General features: G+C 43.1%; 1 protein-coding gene across 5 annotated transcripts in view; it reads left to right on the top strand.

Moving 5' to 3' along the window:
- The window catches only part of CPED1 (cadherin like and PC-esterase domain containing 1), a 433,838-nt gene that overhangs the window by 177,262 nt on the left and 231,654 nt on the right, over positions 1 to 24,922 (top strand). For all 5 annotated transcript variants that reach the window (XM_088457671.1, XM_088457670.1, XM_088457669.1 and 2 more), the window contains 2 exons: positions 9,451 to 9,611; positions 21,022 to 21,080. In XM_088457671.1, coding sequence (XP_088313797.1) covers positions 9,451 to 9,611; positions 21,022 to 21,080 — 220 coding nt within the window. The remainder of the gene's footprint in view (positions 1 to 9,450; positions 9,612 to 21,021; positions 21,081 to 24,922) is intronic.

Raw genomic sequence — 24,922 nt, 5'->3', positions numbered from 1 at the left:
CTCCCTGAGCCCCCCTACTTCCCATATATCTTTGTCTCCCCCTCCCATAGCAGTGTCATCAACCCCCATTTCCCCATAGCAGTAACTATTATCATCTCCCTGAGCCCCTATTCCCCATATGTCTTTGTCTCGCCCTCCCATTGTGTCTGTATCTGCCTCCCCTCATCTAGCTCTTACCTTTATGCTGTGTGGTGGGGCAGAGTCTGCCAGCAGCTCCACGGGTGTTGCCTGGATTCTCCTCTGCACTCTGCAGCAGCTCGCCACACTTCCTGCCTTTGTGAGACTGAGAGGGGTATTCAATATGAAACGTTAACTTCACTGTCGAAGTTAACGTTTCATATCGGAGTTTTTACCTGCGTTAAAGTATCGGACGCGCTCCCGCTTATTCCCGTATTCAATATAAAATTAACGAAAATGGGAAACTCCGAAGTTGGATTTGCGTAAAGTTACGAAGTTTTCCTTAAAAAAATTGTAAGACCCCCCTAAAGTTGTAAAAACATGGGGGAACACTATGGGTACCCCTGTTTTAGCCTTTAATTGAAAGTCAGGGATTTAAATAGCCGCAGCAGGTGTTTTTTTTCCCGACATTGAAGAAGTGATGCAGAAGAGCATTTAGGTTTTTTTTTTTCGTTTGTTTAAGTGGTCCCATCAAATTTGGGGTACATGAAAATGGGTACTAGCATACTTTGATGTCCCTAAAGTAAGTTTTTTAAAATTCTGCATTTGTGCACCTGCCGCTATAAATCTATTCTTCAAAACACCTGCTGCATACTTGCAGAATAGCCCTGAACCTATTTCCCTATTGTTAAACAATTTTTTCCCTTTTTTTTTTTTTCAGCCCAATTTTTAAATTTATTTTTTGGGGTGTCCCTATTTTTTTTATAACTTTTTTTGACACAGTTCTTTTTTAAATGTCATTCCCAAGGGTGCAGGCTATTTTTTTTTAAGCCTGCACCCCTAAACCCCAATTCTGCACTTTTTTCCGACACCTATTCAATGGTGAAAAATTATCCCTGTTTTTTTAAAAATGACCCTTGACCCCATTTAAGGAAAAAATCGGGAATTTTCGGGAAATATGCCAGGGACCCCCCAAAAGATGTCCAGACATGGGGGGATCACTATGGGTAACCCCGTTTTTGCCTGCAAAAGAAAGTCGGGTTTTTAAATAGCTTTGCAAGGTGTTTTTTCCTTCTGCGGCTATTAGAAACCCCGACTTCCTTCAGGAGTTAAAAATGGGGGTACCCATAGTGATCCCCCATGTCTAGACATCTTTAGGGGGGTCCCTAGAATATTTCCCGAAAATTCCCGTTTTAGTTAACCTGTAAAAAAAATTAGTAAAAAATGACATAAGGTCCCCCGGCAAAAGGCAAACCAGCCCCAGGCTTGCCAGCCAGTGGTGGTTTCTAAAAATACGGGGAACAAAATGTGTAGGGTTCCACCGTATTTTAGAAACCAACACCAGGCTGCAGGGACTAGTGCTGGTTTTAAATATAGGGGGCAAAAACAACGTGGGGTACCCCCTATATTTAAGACCAGCACCAGACCCAACCGACCGGGGTGTAATGCCACAGCCCGGAGACCCAATCACCGGGGCTCCAGGTCCAAAGCATTACACCCCAAGTCGGTCAGCGCAAGCCGGTGATCTTGGGGGGGTCGGGGACCCCCCAAAAAAGGGTCCCCCCTCTCCCAAGCACAACGGGCTTACGCTGAAGCCTGGGGCTCTTCCCCATACCCCTTGCTTGGTGGGTATGGGGGTAATAGGGAGGCCAAATAATGTAACACTATTGTACTTTACAGTGGAACTACAAGTGCCAGCTTGCCTGCCATTTTGCACTTGTGGAACTACAAGTGCCAGCAGACATGTGGCACCTGTAATTTCACTGTAAAATAAATAGTTAAAAAAAGGCAAAACACACACCGTGCCCAGTATAAGTTTATTACATACACCTACCCATTCACACATACTTACCTATACCAGAAGTTTCTGTCCCCTTCTCCAGTAGAAATCCTTCAAATTTGGCCCTGTAAGGAAGATTTCATACTCACCTACATCCAGCGCTGGTCTCCGCAGTAATCCATGGGATTAAAAAACAAAAAAAACGAGTTACCCGATCCACGCTACAAGCTATCTGTATGTGTGTTGTCACACATACAGATAGCTCCCGAATGGCCGCTGCCGGGACTTCACGGGGCATTGCAGTCCCATCAGCCAATCAGCGGCAGAACTCACTGTAGAGCGCCCGCTGATTGGCCCCGGCAACTGACAGTTCCCACGTGGGCTGATTCACCTCTTGCTGTTCCTACTTGTAGGAAGATAGAATCAAGAATTCTGTTAATGAATCTGATTATTCTTTCCCAGCCCCTTCTCAGGTGGGAAAATGAGGTGGATTGAAAGTCAATGTACAACCCTATTCACTAAGGTATCTATCCAGACCTTTAGGGATATATTTACTGAAGTGGAGTTGTTGTTGCCCATAGCAACCAATCTGATTCTAGCTAGGAGTGGAATCTGATTGGTTGCAGTGGGCAACAGCTCCACTTCTATAAACACGCACTTTAGTAATTATACCCCTTAGTGTCAATGTTTGAGCAAATTTGCAGCTCTTTGGATGCCCCAACTAAGTTAGTGCCTCTGTCAAAGCGAATTTGTTTTACAGGGCCACAGATGGCAATGGAACATCTAAGAGCATTAATGAAGCTTGAAGTGCCCCTTGATTCTATGATCTCAATGTGAACAGCTCTAATGTCCATACAGATGAATATGACAACCCACCAGTTACTGTTTATATGGGCTCCTCTAGTATATCGGGTGATGACAGTCCACAGTCTAAATACATCGAGACCAACATTGGAATAGGAACAGAAGATGGCTATTTGGCCATCTTCTGTGTTCGAGAGGTGATACGATGTCTGCAACAAGTGATATATTTCAGGATTATATTACTTATGTATCTCTTTGCTCCAATAATCCAGAACCCAGCTGATCACAGAGCCCCTTCAGTAAAAAATATTCCCTGTTATTTGACTTCATTGTGATAGTATTGCACAATTAAATAAGTAATGTGGTGACTTCCAGGAATAAATAAAGGATTTTTCTCATTGGCTCCTAAATTTGCTTCTTTATTACAACCTAATAATCTTAGGTACATCATTTGCATTGAGGAATGGGTTAAGTTTTCTCAGGATGTTGTCTCTAGGAATAAGGTTTCAACTGGTAATGCAGTCAATCTCTCTAGCATACTGTACGATGTTTAATTCTACACAACATGGATGATGAGGTTCCTTGGTTGTTGCATTTATGCTGCTGTGTAAATAATTTTACAGTAGGGCCAACCTTTACATCCATTCACATTTACAGATAGGCACTTGAATGAAGGGGCTATGTGGCTTAGGGAGGTAATGGCTCTAACAAGTGATTTCCAAATTGAAAATCTTTTGAGTGTTTCAGACTCAGGTTGAAAATCTGAGATCATGGATTGTAGTCACTCGTGGACAGATTTTGACATCTGAGTGTACGTCTGTTTTCTCAAATGTCTCACTTTCAGGAATGTTCCTATCAACTTTGTACAATAGTTCAGGCTTTGTGAGCTTTGAAGTTTCTTTAAGGGGACTGGTTGTGACAGCTCTAGTAGCGTGGTCTGCAGGACTGTGAACAGTAGATACATAGTGCCACTGTTTTGGATTGGTGGCTCTCCTGATCTGTAGCACCCAATTGTTGAAATAAACAAGGCATTATCTGGTCCTGTAGCACATGTAACCAAACACTACTTTACTATCTGTGTAAAACTATGTTTCTGCAGGCTCAATGAGCAACTTAGACTAATTGAGTTCAGCTAATTCAACATCTAGTACTGATGCACATAGTTCCAGTCAGGGTACAGTGTGCTCTGGATGTGGTGCTAACTCTGCCTTGCCCATACCAAATCCAAAGTGACATTGTTTTTTAATGTCCACAGTTTTAAAGTACACAACAGCAACAGAGAATACAACAGAAAAGCATCAGAGAATACACAAAATTTCTTGTTTTGTATCTCTGAATAAGGCGCAAGAGCATATGGGTGCATAATATAAAGGTTAATTTAGGCAGATAGACCTCTCTACTCTTCCCACAGATCCCTTGTGGGAAGAGTAGATGGGCTAGCCCAGTTGGATGTCTCACAGATTAGGATTCTCAGGTAGGGCTTTACCTTGGATAGTGATGAAAGCTGCAAATCCTAAGGGGTCAAACAAGCTGTTAATAGCAGACAATTCACAAGTAAAGTCATTTCTTCACTGTTCACTGATAATGTAAAGGGATTGGATTTTAAATCCCATAAAAGCCCAAGGCTAAGTAGAGCTGAAACAGAATTCGTTCCTAAATCCATATCCCTTAAATCATTATTATGATCTTGGGAAGGAAAAGCTTCCATCACTTCTTTGCTGTTGGAAGCTATTTTGAGCCACCTGAGATTTGAAGCATTTTCTGAGCTTTCTTGAAGTGGCTGATTACTCTCCCTCATGCAGTACTCTGCAATGTCTTTAGAAGGGTCTGTCTCTGAACCAAAGGAATCTTAAGAAATCCCTGTCTTTTTCCCTCACGATGAAGCAATGGAACATTTGTTGAATATCAGCAGCAAAGGCAACAGATTCCTTTTGGAAGCGGATGAATACTCTGAGAAGTTTGTTACTAAGGTCTGGACCTGTCAGGAGAGCATCATTTAAGGAGACCCCTTCAAACGTGGCACTGGAATAAAACAAGATTCTAATCTGACCTGGTTTCTTTGGGTGATTTACTCCAAACATTGGCAATACCAGCACTCCTCTGTATCTTTATGGATGGGAGCTATCTTGGCATGACCATTCTCAAATATTTTGCCAATGAAAGGAAAGAAATGATCTCACATCTCTGGTTTTCTGTGAAATTTGTGTTTAAGTAAAGAGAAGCATTTAAGTACATGTTCTCTGTTGTTAGGTAGGCGATGTATGTGGGTTCTAAAGGGTAGAGGTGTAACCCAGATGTTTGCCTCATATTTGACTAATCCATTCTCCATTGTTTCAAAGAATAGTTTGCGCTTGGACACTGCCACCTGATCATCTTTCTTTGTCTTTGGAAAACTGTGCACCCCAGATTATCTTGGTGGTTGTCATTAGAAGAGCCTATGATAGGATAGTGCAGCAGTTCCTATGAGGACGTGATTGTGACATGGCTGGAAAAGAAAAGGTGTCCATTTTGTAAAGTAAAGATAAGCATGCTGTCAACAGAAGCTAGTTTGTGTACATCTCCTAGAAATACTTCTCCAAAACCATCTTAAGTCTAGCAGTTGAGCATAAGGCGCATTAACCTGACTTCTGGCTTTGTGTACTTGCAAGATATCTCACTAGTTCTGGTGTCAGATGTTCTATACATTTCAAATGTCTATGATTAATAGCTGCATCTGGTGTAGGAATTTCAGATCTGTTATCTGGGATCTGGCTGCATTCAGTGATACTTGGTAAGGGAAGGAATTTCTTTCCGTCTATGGACTCGAAACTCCATGTAGAAGTCTTTAAATAGTGAAGAGTGCTGGGGCCTCTGATACTAAAGATCTCAAAAGTTGATCTGGCTGGAGACTAGTTATTTTGATCATCTAGGATTGCATAAAGTTGAACAGCTTTGTTTGGCTGGCCTTTTGGGGAGATGTTGACTGAACAGATTTTGGAGTAAGGTCTGCTGCTTACTGCTTTTCTGCGGACTTCAGTACATTAAAAAGTGATCTATGGTGTGACTGCAGAGATGTTCTTTTCCTCTCCACTGTGCTTCCCACCATACTGACTGCCATTGTGACTATTTTGTAAAGTCCATGGGGGCGACCCAGGGTGTAAAGCAATGTTATGATCTGTGCTGTAACATTCTATGCAGTTACCACTAACTTTTCAGTCCTTGGTGGAGTGGGATGTTCAAGAGCAGAATATTGCATTTTCACTTAGGAATGCGTTGCTGTTCTATATGGAATTCTCGCTGAAGGCTCTGTATTTCAGGAAAAGATGTGGTTTTTGATACAGGGGACACTGCTTGCCAGGATCTATGTCTCTGGTCAGTTGGCGGATAGAGGTGGCAGACCTGTCAAAGGAATCTGGAAGATACACATTTAGTAATGTGAACTGTTACTGTGCTATTCTATAACCATAATGTTAATGTGCTACTATATACCCAGAGTGCATTGGGGAGCTTCAGTGGAATCCTTAGACGTTCAAACTAAGCCTATTTTGGGCTGTCCACTAGGTGGAGCTTACGCAGAATATGTGCATACAACAAACATAAAATGATGCTGAAGGCATGACAAGAGCAGATAAGAAGGGGAACAACTGGAGATATACACACAAAGAGGGGGCACAGTACACATACAGAGAATCAGGTGTGCATCGAGGTTGGAGAGATAAAATAAAGCAAAGGTGGTGGGAGGCACACAGGACGTGTACAGAGACACAGACAGAGTATGAGATAAGCATGTGGGGGGTTAATGGAGTAGTAATGGTGGAGAGGGCACCCTACTTACATTGATGTCTGCCGTGACTGTGTTTATATGAAGCTGCATGGAGGAGGAGTAGAAGGAAGGGGAAATGCAGGGGGATTGGGGATGCCAGGAACACACTAAGAAGTGTCGCCATTTTTACAAATGGTCACACTGAGCCCCTCTACAGCAACAGGCAGTGCACAGATTAGCCTATAAGGAATAACAGTCCAAATAATATGATTTGGAACTGAATCAACAAACTGTGGCTCACTGCAAGTGCTCCCAGTTTGGGAACCACTGACTTCATCATATCCACTCCTTTAAATTCTTAGTTTTCTTCCTCAATTACCTCACATTGTCTACCATATTTCCTCTTTTACAGTTTTATTAAAGTAGTTGTCTATTTGGTTTGACCTTATCTTATTGCTTTGTGCATGCTCTCCTCCAACGTTCAATAAATACTATACTTTATCTTTCTGGCTTGCTAGCGGGATGATTGTTTTAAAATGACCACCAATAATACAAAATATTTCAGTTGTTTTTCTTCTTGACTGTCAAATATCTCAGAAAAACACTTTAAAAAACACAATATACAGTAAATGTCAATCTGTACACCACAAATCACAAGATGTCAGTGATAACAGTAGCGATCATATTTCAATCAGAGCATCATTTTGCTACATGTTTGCATAGATATATAGGAGTTACAGTAGAATGTGAAGTTACCAATAAGTATGATGGATTGGCGTCCATCTGTGCATATTACACCATATCAATTTTTAAATGAAAATTTTATAGATGTATAAAACTTTTTAGTTGGTACTGTATGTGCAATACACTACAGCATAAATTTTCTTTACCCCGTTTGTCTATATGATTTTTATAGGTAGTAAGTCCTGCAGGCAAAGCCATCTCAAGAAATCTTTTAAAAACATTAATCAGTCAATATTTTCATAAAAGCTAAGCGTTATCCTATCTGGCTGCAGGTCACGAGTGATTCATCTTAATAACATTTTTCTTTTATTTGTAAAACCAAAATTCCCTTCATCTGAAGTCAATGCTATTCTTTGAAGAAACTGTATTTAAGGGAGTATGTGTAGAGCTCAAGGTTGTCCTCCTTATACTCATCAAAGGTACTTAGTGGAGTGTATCGATGCAAATACTGGACAGCTTCATTGGCACATTTTTATTCTATATGCATTAAATAAATTAATGTTCCAACTAAGTTTTGCCTTGCTAAAAATATCCTCAGAGAAGTGAGAAGAGGACAGCATAGTGCTATTATTTGAGGTGGTGTTCATCTTGTATGAATGAGGCAATATCTGGAGAGTATTTTTAACAAGCAAATTGACCTGAAATATCCACCATGAAAAATATTGGGTAAATTCTAATATTGACTTGAAAAAATAAAACTCCATGAAGGTGACAGAATACACAGGAAATCAATGTGTAAAACAGTGGTGCGATATCCCAGTGATACAATCACCAAATCCCATTCTAACTTTGACATACTTTATAGCAGAGGTTCCCAAATTCCACCATTATAGTCCAGGATTTAAGGATATCCATTCGTCTTGGAGGCCATAGTCTCAGCCCACCCAGGTAGCTTACAGCGCTGCTTTCCACTCCAAGTCCAGGAGCTTGTGTAGGACTCTAAGGGGTCTATTTACTAAGCAGTGGTAGGAGACAGAGTGAAAAGTGATAAGGTGCCAGCCAATCAGCTCCTAACTGTCATTATTCAAACACAGCCTGTGAGATGGCAGTTGGGAGCTGATTGGCTGGCACCTTATCACTTTTCACTCTGTCTCCTAACACTGCTTAGTAAATAGACCCCTAAAAGAGATAGACTCCCGAGATGATGATGTCACCATCTCGCGAGACCACAGTAGCTCCTCCGCAGTGGCGCCTGCGGCTGTGTGGAGGAGGAGGAAGGAAGGATCATTCTACAGTCATCGGTACTCGTCCAATGACTGGTCCAGAAAAACCCCTATTCCCCCCCACCGCGTGGCAGCCCAACTGCAGTGCAGCAGCGACTGTAGTGCTGCACAATTGTTACGGTCTGGGGGGGCAGATGGCACCCTGCCCCCTGGCCCAGTCCGCCCCTGCCTACAAGTGCTTTACAAGAATTGAATCAACAGACTTTTGGACTACTTTGTCTCATAACATCTGTGTATGGCACATACAGTATGTGTATTCTGCTTCTCAATTTTACAAAATAAGAGCCCTTGTCAGGATCTTAAATAGTAGCTCTCAGTTGTGTTTAGATCAGAAAACCTGTGCATCCATTTATGAAGTATGTTAATCCATGAAAGGTGAACTATGCTTCTCTAAGTATTCTGTATATTTCAGTTCATTTACTAAGAAGTTCTAGTGATAGAAACTATCCTGGAAACACTGAGAAGCAATATTGTTTCTTAATACCTCCTGGAAGACTTGCTATATTATAAGCAAAACATGATGAACAAATTGTTCCATTGAATATAATAGTCACTTCATTCTGCATTTGAACTTGGATTTTAAAAGCACATGAATTTTAACCTAAGTGTTCTGTCAGGAACGCACTCCCCAATATTTATGGACTTCTCCCTAATATGAAAATAAAAGGGCGGAATGGCAATTTGCATTAATTTCTGCAACTACATTTATCCTACAGACGATTTACAAGATAACATTATGAGGCTGATTCAGTTACTTGCAAGCTGCAGCGAGAATGGATTCTGGTGGCTTCACGGAATATGTCTCACTGCTGATTTCTGCTCTCAGCCTATGGAGGTGCAAACATAAATTAGGCTAATGTAATTCCACTTAAGAGCACAACCTAATTGAATCTGCTTATTTGACTTACATACGACAAAATGACAAGAATTAGGTGATAATTGGGATGCATGTAATTTAGCTCTTTTACTACTATTAAAAAAATTATATTTCTTTAAAATGTTCCTTGTCAAAATACACTGCATTTTTTTTTATCTTACAGCTTTATCCTTCTACTTCTCTGCAAGTAAAAGCTTGGAGAAATTATCTTTATTATAGAGCTGGTCATATGAAGAAGCTTGATTCCATGTTAGCAGAACATGAACTTCTTTCTACCTTAGTTGAAGGTCTAAAGTTACTGAACAAATTCACTTTTATAAAGAGGTATGTTGGTTGGTGGTGTTGTTGTCATTTCAGAAATAGGAGGTTTTGTTTGTATTATTAAAGAGCAAAGTTGAAATTATACATCACTGTGGATTGTTGTATACTGATTTGGTCAGTTGTAATAACGGACCAGTGGAGGGCACCATATAAAGTTCAGCTTATTTGCATGTGCATAAGAGTGCAATATATATATACATACAGTACCAGTCAAAAGTTTGAACACACCTTCTCATTCAATGGTTTTTGTTTATTTAAATTATTTTCAACAAGAGTGTGCAAAGCTGTCATCCAAGTAAAAGGGGGCTACTTTGAGGAATTTAAAATATAAAACATATTTTGATTTGTTTAATACTTTTTTGCTTACAACATAATTCCATATTATTAATATTATTATTATTATTATTATTATCGTTTATTTATATGGCATCACAAGTGTTCCGCAGCGCCTTACAAAGTACATAAATAGATTGATTTACAGTGACTTACAGTACAATACAATACATTACAGGGCATGGATAATATACATTGCTACATTCGCGACCATAACACCCAGATAAGCAACAATGCAAAGCAACCAAGTGTTAGGTGCCCTGGTAGAGAGTAAGAAGTAGATGAAGGTAGAGTAAGGAGAAGCACAAGAGGGTAGAGGGCCCTGCTCATAGGAGCTTACATTCTAAGGGGAAGGGACAGACAGACAGGGGTGAAACAGATGGTGTAGGCAGGGAGAGAGGAGTATGTAGCAGCAAGTGAAGATGTTCTTTCATAGTTTTGATGTCTTCAGTATTAATCAGTATTAATCAGTATTAATCTACATAGTATTAATCTACTATGTTGAAAATCATTTAAATAAACAAAAACCATTGAATGAGAAGGGGTGTCCAAACTTTTGACTGGTACTGTATATATATATATATATATTAGGGGTGTGCACCGGCCACTTTTCGTGTTTTGTGTTTTGGTTTTGGATCTGGATCTTTCTTCGTGTTTTGGATCTGGATTGGTTTTGCCAAAACCACCCTTCCGTGTTTTGGGTTCTGGGTTTTGTGTTTTGGATCTGTATTTTTTTGAAAAAAAGCATAAAAACAGCTAAAATCACAGAATTTGTAGGTTTTTCTGCTCCTATGCTATTATTAACCTCAATAACCTTAATTTCCACTCATTTCCAGTCTATTCTGAATACCTCACACCTCACAATAGTGTTTTTATGTCCAAAAGGTTGCACCGAGGTAGCTGGATGACTATGCTAAGCGACACGAGTGGGCGGCACAAACACGTGACCCATCTAGGCGTGAAACTGCAGTGGCAGACAGGATGGCATTGAAAAACTAGGCCCCAAACTGTACATAATGCAAAGAAAAAAAAGAGGTGCAAGATGGAATTGTCCTTGGGCCCTCCCACCCACCCTTATGTTGTATAAACAGGACATGCACACTTTAATAAACCAATCATTTCAGCGCCAGGGTCTGCCACACAACTGTGGCTGAAATGATTGGTTCGTTTGGGCCCCCACAAAACAAGCTGGCAATTAATCTGTCCCTGCACAAACTGGCTCTACGGAGGCAAGAAGTCGTCCTCATCCTCCTCATCCACAGATTCCTCACCCTCTTCAGTGTTATGTACATCCTCATCCTCACAGAGTATTAATTCGTCCCTGCTGGAACCACAGGTCCCTCTGTACGTTCTGGAGGCTGGTCTCCCTGGAAGAGTTGATCATTCATTTTATGAACATCATCTTCTCCACATTTTGTGGAAGCAACCTCCTACGCCTTTCGCTAACAAGGTTCCCGGCTGCACTAAACACTCTTTCAGAGTACACACTGGAGGGGGGGCAACTCAGGTAAAATAGAGCCAGTTTGTACAGGGACCTCCAAATTGCTTCTTTTTCCTGCCAGTACAGGTACGGACTGTCTGACATGCCTACTTGGATGCTGTCACCGATGTAATCCTTTAACAGACAGACGCACGCTTGTCGCTGCTGCTTTGAGGATTCAAGTGCGGCTACAGCCCACACAATTCACAAAGACAGAAAAAAAAAAAGAATATTTTTATTGTTTGTGGAGCACACTTTGAGGGTTACACCACCCTCTAACAGACAGACGCACGCTTGTCGCTGCTGCTTTGAGGATGCAAGTGCGGCTACAGCCCACACAATTCACAAAGACAGAAAAAAGAAGAATATTTTTATTCTTTGTGTAGCACACTTTGAGGGTGTCACCACCCTTTAACAGACAGACGCACGCTTGTCGCTGCTGCTTTAAGGATGCAGGTGCGGCTACAGCCCACACATTTCACAAAGACCGAAAAAAAAAGAACAATATTTTAATTGTTTGTGTAGCACACTTTGAGGGTGTCACCACCCTTTAACAGACAGAGGCACGCTTGTCGCTGCTGCTTTAAGGATGCAGGTGCGGCTACAGCCCACACAATTCACAAAGACAGAAAAAAAAAGAACAATATTTTTATTGTTTGTGTAGCACACTTTGAGGGTGTCACCACCCTTTAACAGACAGACGCACGCTTGTCGCTGCTGCTTTAAGGATGCAGGTGCGGCTACAGCCCACACATTTCACAAAGACCGAAAAAAAAAGAACAATATTTTAATTGTTTGTGTAGCACACTTTGAGGGTGTCACCACCCTTTAACAGACAGACGCATGCTTGTCGCTGCTGCTTTGAGGATGCAGGTGGAATCTAGACGGGATTTGGAACCGAGGACACACTACCTCCATCAATTGTCTAAATCCCACTGCACTAATGTCGGATACCGGACGCACGTCTAACACCAACATAGCAGTCAAGGCCTCAGTTATACGTTTTGCTTCAGGATGACTGCTGTCGTACTTCATCCTCATCGCTAGGGACTGTTGGAGGGTCAATTGTTTAGTAAAAGTAGTGATGTTCCTACTTCCTCTCTGGGATGATGAACAACTCCCAGCAGCAGCAACAGCACTAGTAGGAAGTGGTTCTTGATCTTTCCCTATTTTATTTTTATCAGAGAAAGTTTGGTCCTCCATTTATGTTATATTGATATATATACGTGCGGCTAAAGCGCACACAAACACAGAAAATATTTTTTTATTTTTGCTGGAGAGTAGTGCACTTTGTGGGTTACACCACCCTTTAAGAAATGAGCCAGCCGGCTCTTTACTTATGGGACACAGGCGCACGCTTGGCGCTGCTCCTTTGTTGATGCACGTGCAGCCACAGTGCACACAAGTCACAAACACAGAAAATATATTTTTTTTTGGTTTGGAGTGTACTTTGGGGGTTACAGAACCCTTTAGCGGTCAAGCCAGCCGGCCCTTTACTTATGACACAGGCGCACGCTTGGCACTACTTTGTTGATGCACGTGCGGCTACTACGCACACAATTCACAAACACAGAAAATAATTTTTTTTTTGGTTTGGACTGGAGTGTACTTTCGGGGGTTACAGCACCCTTTAACGGTCAAGCCAGCCGGCCCTTTACTTATGACACAGGCGCACACTTGGCACTACTTTGTTGATGCACGTGCGGCTACTGCGCACACAATTCACAAACACAGAAAATAATTTTTTTTCGGTTTGGACTGGAGTGTACTTTGGGGGTTACAGCACCCTTTAACGGTCAAGCCAGCCGGCCCTTTACTTATGACACAGGCGCACGCTTGGCACTACTTTGTTGATGCACGTGCGGCTACTGCGCACACAATTCACAAACACAGAAAATAATTTTTTTTTTGGTTTGGACTGGAGTGTACTTTCGGGGGTTACAGCACCCTTTAACGGTCAAGCCAGCCGGCCCTTTACTTATGACACAGGCGCACGCTTGGCACTACTTTGTTGATGCACGTGCGGCTACTGCGCACACAATTCACAAACACAGAAAATAAATTTTTTTTTGGTTTGGACTGGAATGTACTTTGGGGGTTACAGCACCCTTTAACGGTCAAGCCAGCTGGCCCTTTACTTATGACACAGGCGCACGCTTGGCACTACTTTGTTGATGCACATGCGGCTACTGCGCACACAATTCACAAACACAGAAAATAATTTTTTTTTTGGTTTGGACTGGAGTGTACTTTCGGGGGTTACAGCACCCTTAACGGTCAAGCCAGCCGGCCCTTTACTTATGACACAGGCGCACGCTTGGCACTACTTTGTTGATGCACGTGCGGCTACTGCGCACACAATTCACAAACACAGAAAATAATTTTTTTTTTGGTTTGGACTGGAGTGTACTTTCGGGGGTTACAGCACCCTTAACGGTCAAGCCAGCCGGCCCTTTACTTATGACACAGGCGCACGCTTGGCACTACTTTGTTGATGCACGTGCGGCTACTGCGCACACAATTCACAAACACAGAAAATAATTTTTTTTTTGGTTTGGACTGGAGTGTACTTTCGGGGGTTACAGCACCCTTAACGGTCAAGCCAGCCGGCCCTTTACTTATGACACAGGCGCACGCTTGGCACTACTTTGTTGATGCACGTGCGGCTACTGCGCACACAATTCACAAACACAGAAAATAATTTTTTTTTGGTTTGGACTGGAGTGTACTTTCGGGGGTTACAGCACCCTTTAACGGTCAAGCCAGCCGGCCCTTTACTTATGACACAGGCGCACGCTTGGCACTACTTTGTTGATGCACGTGCGGCTACTGCGCACACAATTCACAAACACAGAAAATATATTATTTTTTTAGCACTTGGGGGGAGCACCCCTGATGGACAGAGCACCCCCTGGACAACACTACAGCACCTCTTTAGGACTGGGACACTGCACAGGACTTTGGAGTGGACACAGCCCCTATGGAGAAATGACTGCACAACACAGTCCAGCCAGCCCCTATGGACTTTGAAGTAGTGGACACAGCCCCTATTAACAACAGCAGCACAGCACAACACAGCCAGCCCCTATGGACTTTGAAGTAGTGGACAACAGCAGCACTACACTACACTACACAGCCCTAACTCCCACCCTCCCTCTTCACTGTCCACAGCCGAGTGAGAAAATGGCGCCGACGTGGGTACCTTATATAGGATCCAAAACCCGCGAGACTCGGAAGGCGGGATGATGACGTTTTGCCTCGATTTCAGATCCGAGTCAGGCGGGAAAAGTCGAGCCTGATTCGGATCGGACTCAGATCGGGGGGGCTCGGGGGGGTTCGGATTTCAGAAATCCGAACCCGCTCACCCCTAATATATATATACATATACAATCTTAGAGGCAAGTGCGTGTGTATATATATATATATATATATATATATATATATATAAAATATTAGTGCTTACTACAGGAAAGATTTTACACACAGTTGCACTACCTGGGTGTGACTGAGTGTGGTGTGTGTGTGAAGGTATAAAGAACTGCGGGATCCAGTGGGTGGGGCTTCAGATGCTGACTATCAGCTGGATAATAAAGAGGGCCGGTGTGGTATAGATAGTAATAGGGAGCCATCAGTGATGTTACATAATTTGTGAGGAAGTCGTTCTTTGTAAGCAGATATAAGCAGGAAAAGTTGGGCACTCTGTAATGTTGCATACAACTGGCTCCGGTGCCGTATCCAAAGTGATTTATATAATACAAGGAAACACGGAGGGCACGCAAGGAGGCTGGAGAAATGATGAAACTTACTGCAGATTAATCATCTACGTTTCGGAGTAACCTCCTTTCTCAAGACCGAAAAATATTAATATCTTTATTCCATCATATCAAAAATTTCTTACCAACGTTTCGGTCCTGTCTGGGCCTTTGTCAAGGAACAATTAATCGTTATCCACAAAGGCCATAAATACCCACAACCCACCCCTAAAGTTGCATACAAATGTAGACATATATCAAACAGGTTATAGTGGAATCGGCTGTTTGCCACACAACAGATATATTATGCAACACATCCAGTTAACATCCAGAATCCAGTATTTCTCATTTAAATAAACTCTCCCAGCGCCACCAGTGAAACGCAGATGAACCACATGCTACTGGAGGTACACACAGTCACGTGTATCACCCTCAATCTGCTTCTCAGTAGCACCAATAGTGAGCAGACAAAGCGGCTAACACAGCCATATCATCACCATACTACCATGGTCACGAGGGCATACACGTCACCCTCCAAAGTGGAACACCAATAGACAGTAGCTTAGCAGCTAAAATGATACTGTGGTCACGTGATCGCGTATCTGAGCAACATTGTATAGGGGGGGCCGCTACTGGGGGCACTGTATAGAGGGTTGGTGACTGCTACTGGGGGCACTGTATAGGGGGGGCCGTAACTGGGGACACTGAATAGGGGAGTGGCCCATTCCGGGGCACTGAATAGGGGGCTACTACTTGGGACACTATATAAGGGGCACTACTGTGGGCACTGCATAGCGGGGGACTACTACTGGGGACACTATATATGGGGCACTGCATGGGGGGAGTACTACTGGGGACACTATATAAGGGGCACTACTGGGGGAACTGCATAGCGGGGACTACTACTGGGGACACTATATAAGGGGCACTGCATAGGGGGGACTACTACTGGGGGCACTGTATAAGGGGCACTGCATAGCGGGGACTACTACTGGGGGCACTATATAAGGGGCACTGCATAGGGGGGACTACTACTGGGGGCACTGTATAAGGTGCACTGCATAGGGGGAACCACTACTGGGGAGCACTATATAAGGGGCACTACTGGGGGTACTGCAAAGGAGGGACTCGCGCATGCACACAACAGAGCCGGCTCCGTCGTGCGCATGCAGTCTGGGCCATCATCGACCCGGTCGCGAGCGCTCAACGCTTGCGACCGTGTCTGAATCAGGCCCTGTGTCCAATCTATATACCCATTGGGCCTCCCTACGCAGGAGGGCTTTCGCTCTATTTGCACCCCTTTGCAGTAGAGGTACCCTATCAATAATCATACAGCGTAAAGATGCTAGTTGGTTTTGTACAAAATGTTGCGCTACTGGTTTATTGGAACTACATGGGGGCACTGCATAAGGGGCACCACTCCTTGGGGGCACTGCATAAGGGGCACCACTACTGGGGACATTACATAGGGGCACCACTACTGGGGACATTTCATAAGGGGCACCACTACAGGGGGCATTACTACATGGGGCACTGCATAAGGGGCACCACTACTGGGGGCATTGCGTAAGGGGCACCATTAAAGGGGACATTGCACTACTGGGGGCACAACTACAGGAGGTATTGCATAAGGGGCACTACTACTGTGGGCATTGTGTATAAGGGGCACTAATACTGTGGGCATTGTATGTAAGAGACATTAATGTGGGCATTGTGTAAAAGGGACACTACTGTGTGTTATAACATGAATAAGGGACACTACTATATCGTATATGGTGTAAAATGAATCAGGGGCACTTTGTATGGTGTAATGTGAATAAGATTGTGGTACTGTGTGGCGTCATTTGAATTGGAGAAACTGTTGTGTGACCACGCCCCTTTCTTTTGAGACCACACCCTTTTTTGCCGCACACTCTGTCCCTTTTTTGTTAAACACAGAAGAGGGGGGGGAGGAGTTCCAGCACCTCCCTAGGACGCTTTAAGCACTGGCAATAAGAGACGAAATCAGGTTCATGGATCTCATCGTCTCACTGCCCGAGTAACTATGCAGACGAGTCTGTCTGACTGTTACTCACAGTGATTATAATAATAACCCAGGTGCTTATGAGAAATAGTAATCCAATTCAAAGTAGCTGACAGCTACTTCGGAATCCTCTGTCCTGCCCCTCTGTTCACTGGGGATTTACATAGGTCATCTGCACCAGCCCTCAGGCATTTATTTGGACAGTGATTCCGCTGGCAAGTGGAACGCTCCAGGCTGCTGCTACAAGAGACACTTACAATCCGGATCATGTGGCATAAATAGTGTGCTTTTGCTTAAATAATCAGCTTGGACGGACCAAACATACTGTAAAGGTACACTCCCTGGTTTTCAACTAAATATTCTGGGGGACAGATGAACATTTCCGATATGGCTTCTCATAACGAGAACTGATTATTGGTGTGCAAGGTCATAAATATACAGTACATATAGTTTTTATTTATGCATATGATTGCTAGTTCTTTTGATAAGAGAATGTGACTTATATGTTCTTAATAAACTAACCTTTTAACACTGTACCAATTTTCAGTGAACCTGATTATATTCCCCTTTTTTCCTGAGCTGCCTTTGCATATATACAGTATTTACTCACAGACATTCTCAGACTATCTTCGTTTGGACACAGTGGTGGGAGCCAGGGAGTCCCTCCCACAGTGCTAAGCGGCCACGGTGTCACGCCACAATGTCGACGCCACGGGCGTTCAGCACTGTGGAAGTGACTAAAGCTGCATACACACACAACGATTTAGTTAATGAACGATTTTACTAAACTATTTTCTACCTTGAAAAGATGAACTAAAATCGTTTACTAAAGTTGTTCATTTACTATGTTCATTTAAATGTAATGAACGATTTTTATGAACTACAAACGATTTTTGCATATTAACTTAATGAAAATCGTTGAGTTGACAAGTCTGACTGAACTACAAACTACAAACTACAAACGTGAACGCGCATGAACAATAATCGTTCATCGTTTGACTCAGAAAGTGAACAAATTTTTCAAACGATTATCGTTAAACGATATCGTTTAACGATAATCATTCAAAAAATCGTTGTGTGTGTATGCACCTTAAGTGTTGTGGAAGTGTGTGTTCTGCATGCACAGTGTATACACTGAAGAGCTGCTCCTGAGTCCTCTCATCAGTTTTATGTGATGCAGATGAGGGGACTTGAAAACCTCTCTGTGCTGTATGTACTGCGTATGAAGAACACAGTCAGAAGGATTAAAGACTCGATCCGGCCACAGTGTGCCACTGCTAATCACTTCCCCAACCTTTAAATTGTTAATGCTGTCTGAAAGCCCAATGTTCTTTTCTAGAGCCTACTCTAATCACCAGATTGTAAACTCTCTCATTGACCCACAATTACTTAATTTCATGTCTGCATTTATTTTGTCTACTTATATGTCTCCTTTAAAAATCATTGACCATAATAAGAATGATAAATATCTTGAAATTCCACATGTATGGCTGGGAAGCATCTCCTGATTGTGAAATATTTCATCGTGAGAAAAAATGGCTAAAATATTTTATATAAAGCTCCCCTACATAGATAAATAAGCAGTGCTTGTTGAAAGCGGAAACCCTAGTACTGCCTGCATCCATCGCTCTGAAAGGTAACATGAGCCAGTGGCAGGGCCGGATTTCCCACTAGGCAACCTGGACAGGCCCCTTTGCCCAAAGAATTCTGCACAATCAAAGCGCTCCGAGAGGAGCACTGCACAAGTCATGCGGTCCCGCCTCCACTCCCAGAGAGTCCTGCACCGCTGTCTGCACAGTGCTGTCTCGGAGAGTGTGTGTGCAGTCAGAGTGCCGTGGTCGACTGCGCATAAAAAAGGGTGACAGTGATATCCACGCACAGTGCACTGACTCACTGTCACCAGGTCTGCTGTCCGCCGTCGCCCTGTCCCAGCTGCTCCACCTAGCTCCGGCCGCGGCCCGCCCCAGCAGCCACTCTGCCAGGCCCGACGCCCACCAGCAGCAATCAGCAGCAGCACCCAGCAAGGCCAGGCAGGTAGGTTATTACTCTGGTGAGCTAACCGCCACTGGATGGGCGACAGGTGCTGTGAGGAGATGGGAGGTGGATATGTGCTGTGAAGGCAAAGGGGGGGTCTCTGCTCTGAGGGCAGAGGAGGGGTTCTGTGCTGTGAGGGCAGAGGGGGAGTCTGTGCTGAAGGGGCAGAGGGGGGATCTCTGCTGAACGGGCAGAGGGGGATCTGTGCTGAAGGGGCAGAGGGGGATCTGTGCTGAGAGGGGAGAGGGGGGATCTGTGCTGAAAGGGCGGAGTGGGGATCTGTGCTGTGAAGGGAGAGGGGATCTGTGCTGTGAGGGGAGAGGGGATCTGTGCTATGAGTAAAGAGGGGGTCTGTGCTGTGAGGAGAGAGGGGTGCTTTGGGGGGAGGGATATGTGCTGAGTGGAGTCTGTGATGTGAGGAGAGAGGGCTCCTGTGCTGTGAGGGGAGAGGGGTATGTGCTGTGTGGGGGGAGGGTTGTGTGTTTAGTGGGGTTTGTGCAGTGAGGAGAGAGGGCTTCTGTGCTGAGAGGGGTCTGTGGTGAGAGGGGAGAATGTTTTTTTGCTGAAATGGGAGAGTGGTATGTGCTGTGAGTAGAGAGGGGTGCTCAGAGGGGAAAGGGGTCTGTGCTGTGAGTAGAGGGGTGCTGTGGCGGGAGAGGGGTGGGGAGAGGGGTTCATGAATTAGGAATGAAAGTACAGTGCTATGGATTGTTTGAGGGAGGGGGGCCCCAAAACTGATATCTTGCCTAGGGCCCCTTGAGTTCTAAATCCGGCTCTGGCCAGTGGTCTCTAGGACAATTCACTACAGCTCAGCAAAAGGCCTGAACTTTGATTTGCGCTACTGCTCATGCGTGCCCTGTTGGTGCATCTTTCTTCCTCATAGATGAACGTGGCCTCCAAAAACTTTGTCCGTTAAAAATCCTTACAGAGCCCTACAGGCACCGCAAGTACCACACACCATCAGCGCTTGCATAAGGGGTAATAGCGCCACTGACCACCAGGGTGTTTGTCAGCTTACCCATTGGTGCACTACAACACCCAGCAATCACTTTGCGCTCCAGACTGCCTCATACAGTTATTATACCTGTTCATCTCTATGTCTCTATGCTACCTGTTGTTCTATCTGTTAAATAAGTCTGAAACCTACACCATTATACTGTGCAACACCATTATACACTCTGGCCTATTGTATTGTCTTACAACTGGACAAATAACACCAGTCTCAGTGTACTTCCCAGTCATAGCTTCCATTGCATTCCGCTAACAGGACTGTAGAGAGGACTGGGCCCATATACTATAGAGGGCGTGCAGGTGCAGAAGTATGAAAATTATTAATTGCGGCGCAAAGATGCATTGTGACATGCCTCACCTAAGGGCAGATTCAGGGGAAAAAGGCGATCAGTGCAATTGCTCCCACCGCACATCAGGTGCAGGCAGATTAGACTGCTGCTGAGCTGAGCGGCATTAGCCTTCCTGAACCCACCGCAGCCCAGCACACAGTAGCATCTGCTGGGCTGGAGAGAGAGGCTGCTGCCACTGACAGATAAGAGGGGATGTGGGGGGACGGCGACGGACCAGGTAATTAGTACTCCCCTCCCCAGTGTCATACCCTGTGATACTTTTCTAATAGTGCTGACTATGATTGAGAGTTGTCCGTGCAAATGGTGGGAGGGGGAGGGTATCCGACCAAAATATTATTATTGGGTAGGGGATCTCATTAATACTATAATTCAAAGTCATTTGTATTGTCTTTATCTGAGAAAAACATAACTATATATTTTTATTTTACAGTCAAACATTTCAAAACAAAGTACAAATTGAGTTGCCTGCTGTTCCAGGAGCTGTCTCAGGTTTGTGCTCTCCTCTCTCTCTCTCTCTCTCTCTCTCTCTCTCCTTACATCTATCTCTGGCAACGGTTTGATATATTTTGCAGTTACTTAGTGGGTAGTTAAACATTAGTACCTGCGTGGGTCCAGTAGTGGTTTTGTGTAGTTGTAAGGATGTTTTTTTTATTTTTGATGATATATAGAGGAGCTATACACATCCAGGCACGAGGATTTATTTAGATTTCTTTAATCTAATTCTGTCTATGTGTCTGAACATCAGTATTCACTTTACGTAGGCATAAAAACAAATCAGTATGTCGTTAAGTGGAACTGGTGTTAACTTTGTGTTGTGACAATAAACTATTCTGTACAATGCTGGATGTATGTTAATGAATATAATTTGTATTTATCTAAAGTTAACCAGAGATGAATGTATTTTATTGTGCATCTTATATGAATATTCCTGCTATATAAATAATAGAGATGTGCGCCGACCCCCGGGTTTTGGTTTTGGATCTGGATCTCCCCTGGTTTTGGATCTGAATCTGGTTTTGGATTTTTTTCCTTGGTGTTTTGTTTTTAGGTTTTGGTTTTGGATCTGTATTTTTTCCAAAAAATTATATAAACAGCTAAAATCACATAATTTGGGCCTGTTTTTGTTCCTACAGTATTATTAACCTTAATAACAATAATTTTCAGGCATTTCTAGGCATTTTTAACCACCTCACAGCTCACAATATTGATTTCACTATTTTTCACCAATACAGGCCAAAGGCTGCAGCGAGCTGGCTGGCTAAAGTAAGCAACAGAGCAGCAGCACAAACGCACGGCAGTTTAAAAAATATAGGACATCTATGAAACATTGTCACACAGCAGTGGCAGACAGGATGGCAGTTTGATAAACTATAATAATGTCAGTCGGTAATGCCCCAAATTGTGCCAAATGTAAAGGAAAGAGGTGCAAGATGGAATTGTCCCTCCCACCCACTCTTATGTGGGATATTAAAAAGGACATGCACAGATTAACAAACCAAGCACTTTAGCCACTAGGACTGACACTTTCGTGACTGACTCCTTGGTTTGTTTGAGCCCCCACAAAACATTTTTTGGAAGGACTACCTTCAATTATTAAGGAGGAGGTTGATGATGAGGGTGTTGGTGGTGGAAATTGCATGTGCTGGTCCAAACTGCTGGTAGCTGATACTGGACTGCTTGTTATTAATTTACAAATTAGAATTTTGTTAAACAAATTGCATGAACTCGCTGCAAATGACATAACAGGGAGGAGATGCCTAGATAATTAACGTCCCTTCCTCTGCTAACTTTGGCTTTACAAATGGAACAGATGCCTTCACAACTGTTGTCAGAATTTAGATTAAAATAATTCCACACCCAAGACGTTGCTTTTTTGGCTTTGTTTTTATCATTAGCAAGAACTGCTGCCACTGGTGGCTGATTTACGCAAACCACATCCTCATCATCAACATCCACATTAGCGTCAGATAGGAAACAAATTTCCCCTCATCCTCCTTTTGCACTTCCTCCACACTATCATCCTCATTTTTTATTATTTCACCATCTAATACTAGCACAGCCTTCATAGCGTCAGTGATTTGCTGTGAAACTGGGTGACAGCTATTATACTTACTTCCTTTATCAAAGGACTGTTTAATAGTCAATTGTTTTTTTAAATTACTTCCGAACACGAATGAGGATGATGATGATAATGATACGGGTGTTGGTGTTGGAGATTGAAGGCGCTTGGATCCCACAGTGAGGGAGCAGGTAGGTGACACTGGACTTGTTACGTTTTGAGTTTTGGAACTTGGTGACCTATACTTGATGAGTGCGCTCCAAGTGACGTAAAAAGGAGGAGGTTCCTAGGTGGTTTAGGTCCCTCCCTCTACTCACTTTTGCATGGCAATGGTCACATATGGCTTGACAACTGTTGTCCGGATCGGGGTGGAAATAATTCCATACATGAAAAGTCGATTTTTTTTACTTTTGCCCCGGCATGACAACAATGGGCTTTGGCTTTTTCAATCCATGGACAACAGCTGTTGCCTTACTTACACAAAGGACATCCTCAAACAATATGTGTGAATAGAGGGTGCGCAAAACCTGCAGCCTTCCTATTTCTCAGAAAAATGAGTGTCACCCCACTCAAAGGATAATAGAAAAATGGAAACAATCTGAATATAAGAAGGTGCTGGATATAAAATAAAATATATATTTACTTAATAGTGTGGAAAAGAAGGAAGAGTATAGCAAGAACCAAACTTAATGCAGTCTCCTTCAGTTCGTTACTCAATCCATATTCTCCATGTATGATCAAATTCTTCTGGATTTCTCAGTGTCAAATGTGTCCAGGAACCAAAAGAGAAGACAAAACATACAAAGGGAAACTTTTAGGTAGAATCCTGAGGAGAATATCTTCCACACAACAGGAGTATCTATAACAGCAGTCCCTGATATATTTACAGCAGAGCTACATACCTCAACTTACATATCTGCAAGTGGGGGGATTCCTATCTGGGTATCTTTTACATCCAAACACTGCAACACGATTTCTTAAAATGATAACAAAGAAACCTTTAGGTGCGTACCCTACTTATGGGCAGGAGCCGAATATTGAAGCTTATCAAGGTTTCTTACTGATAATTTCTCCCGGGTTCTTCATATACAGCAATGTCATCAGGATCTTTCTTTCAGATTCAATCAAAGTACCATGATGGCTTGTCATGTACTGTACCATAAAAAAAAATTTTATTATTATTTTTTACAAAACAGACAAAACAGTTCCAAATACTAAAATCTGCAAAATTAAAATAAATATCCAGAAAAAATGTCAATGACTAATCAATAAATAGTAAGAGGTAAGTATAATATCCCAAAAGCAAACCAGCAAACCAACGCGTTTCGATCCCTACCATAGGGGATTTTTTTCAAGGACATCTTCGGCATCAACATCCTCATCATCTTCAACTACCAAAATATCCTCCTCCTTCATTTGGAATTCCACAGAAGCATCCTCAATGACTACATCTGCAAGATGTTGACTGCCCTTCCCCACATTTACAAGTGTTGGAACCTGGAGGATCCTCCAGTACACTAGTAGTTAGGTCTGGCTCACACATGGCAACCGCAGACACACTTGCACTCTCCTCGGGGATTTGTGCTTTCGATTTTTCAGGGCACACAGTTGTTTTTTTCCGAAGGGCTATCAGAATCAGCAGTCTTCCTAAAGAAAGGCCAAGGCCTTATCCTTTCCTTGCCACTTTGTGTAGTGAAGGGCATATTGCCAATTTTTTGTGTATCTAAAGGCAAATTTCCTTTAAATTTTTTATTCTTAACTTTAGTACAAGTAGCTTTACCATATCTATGGCGTGACTTAAGCCCTGGGGCATGTGCCTTCATAGAGGACGATGAAATAGACAGCCTTGCACTGCTGGCGGCAGCTACAACATGTGGTTCTTGGCCTTGCTCTCCTGTCATGTGACAGCCCTCCATATTTTCTGCAGTCTTGATGCAGTGTCACAAGCACCAATACTGTAACCAAGGTGTGGTTACACAATTCACACACGTGCAGTCGTGCACACACAAAAAATATTAGACAAAAAAACACAATTGATTTCTTTTTTTACAGCTACAGAACTTGGGCCCAGAGCACAGATTGATCACAACTGGAGTCGGGCAGCACTAGCTTGCATTGCTGACTTGCTAGATCTTGTGCGGCTAAGCCTAACATGCACAGACACACAGACAATTATTAGAAAAATAGACAATTTATTTTAATTTTTTTTATGCTCCAGAACATGGGCCCAGAGCACCGATTGATCACGAATGGAGTCAGGCAGAACTAGGTT

This window comes from Taudactylus pleione, unplaced genomic scaffold (assembly GCF_031769625.1).
Source record: "Taudactylus pleione unplaced genomic scaffold, aTauple2 ptg000041l, whole genome shotgun sequence".
NCBI classification, from domain to species: domain Eukaryota; kingdom Metazoa; phylum Chordata; class Amphibia; order Anura; family Myobatrachidae; genus Taudactylus; species Taudactylus pleione.
Note: the sequence above shows the minus strand (reverse complement) of the source record. Positions and strands in the feature narration are given on the sequence as shown.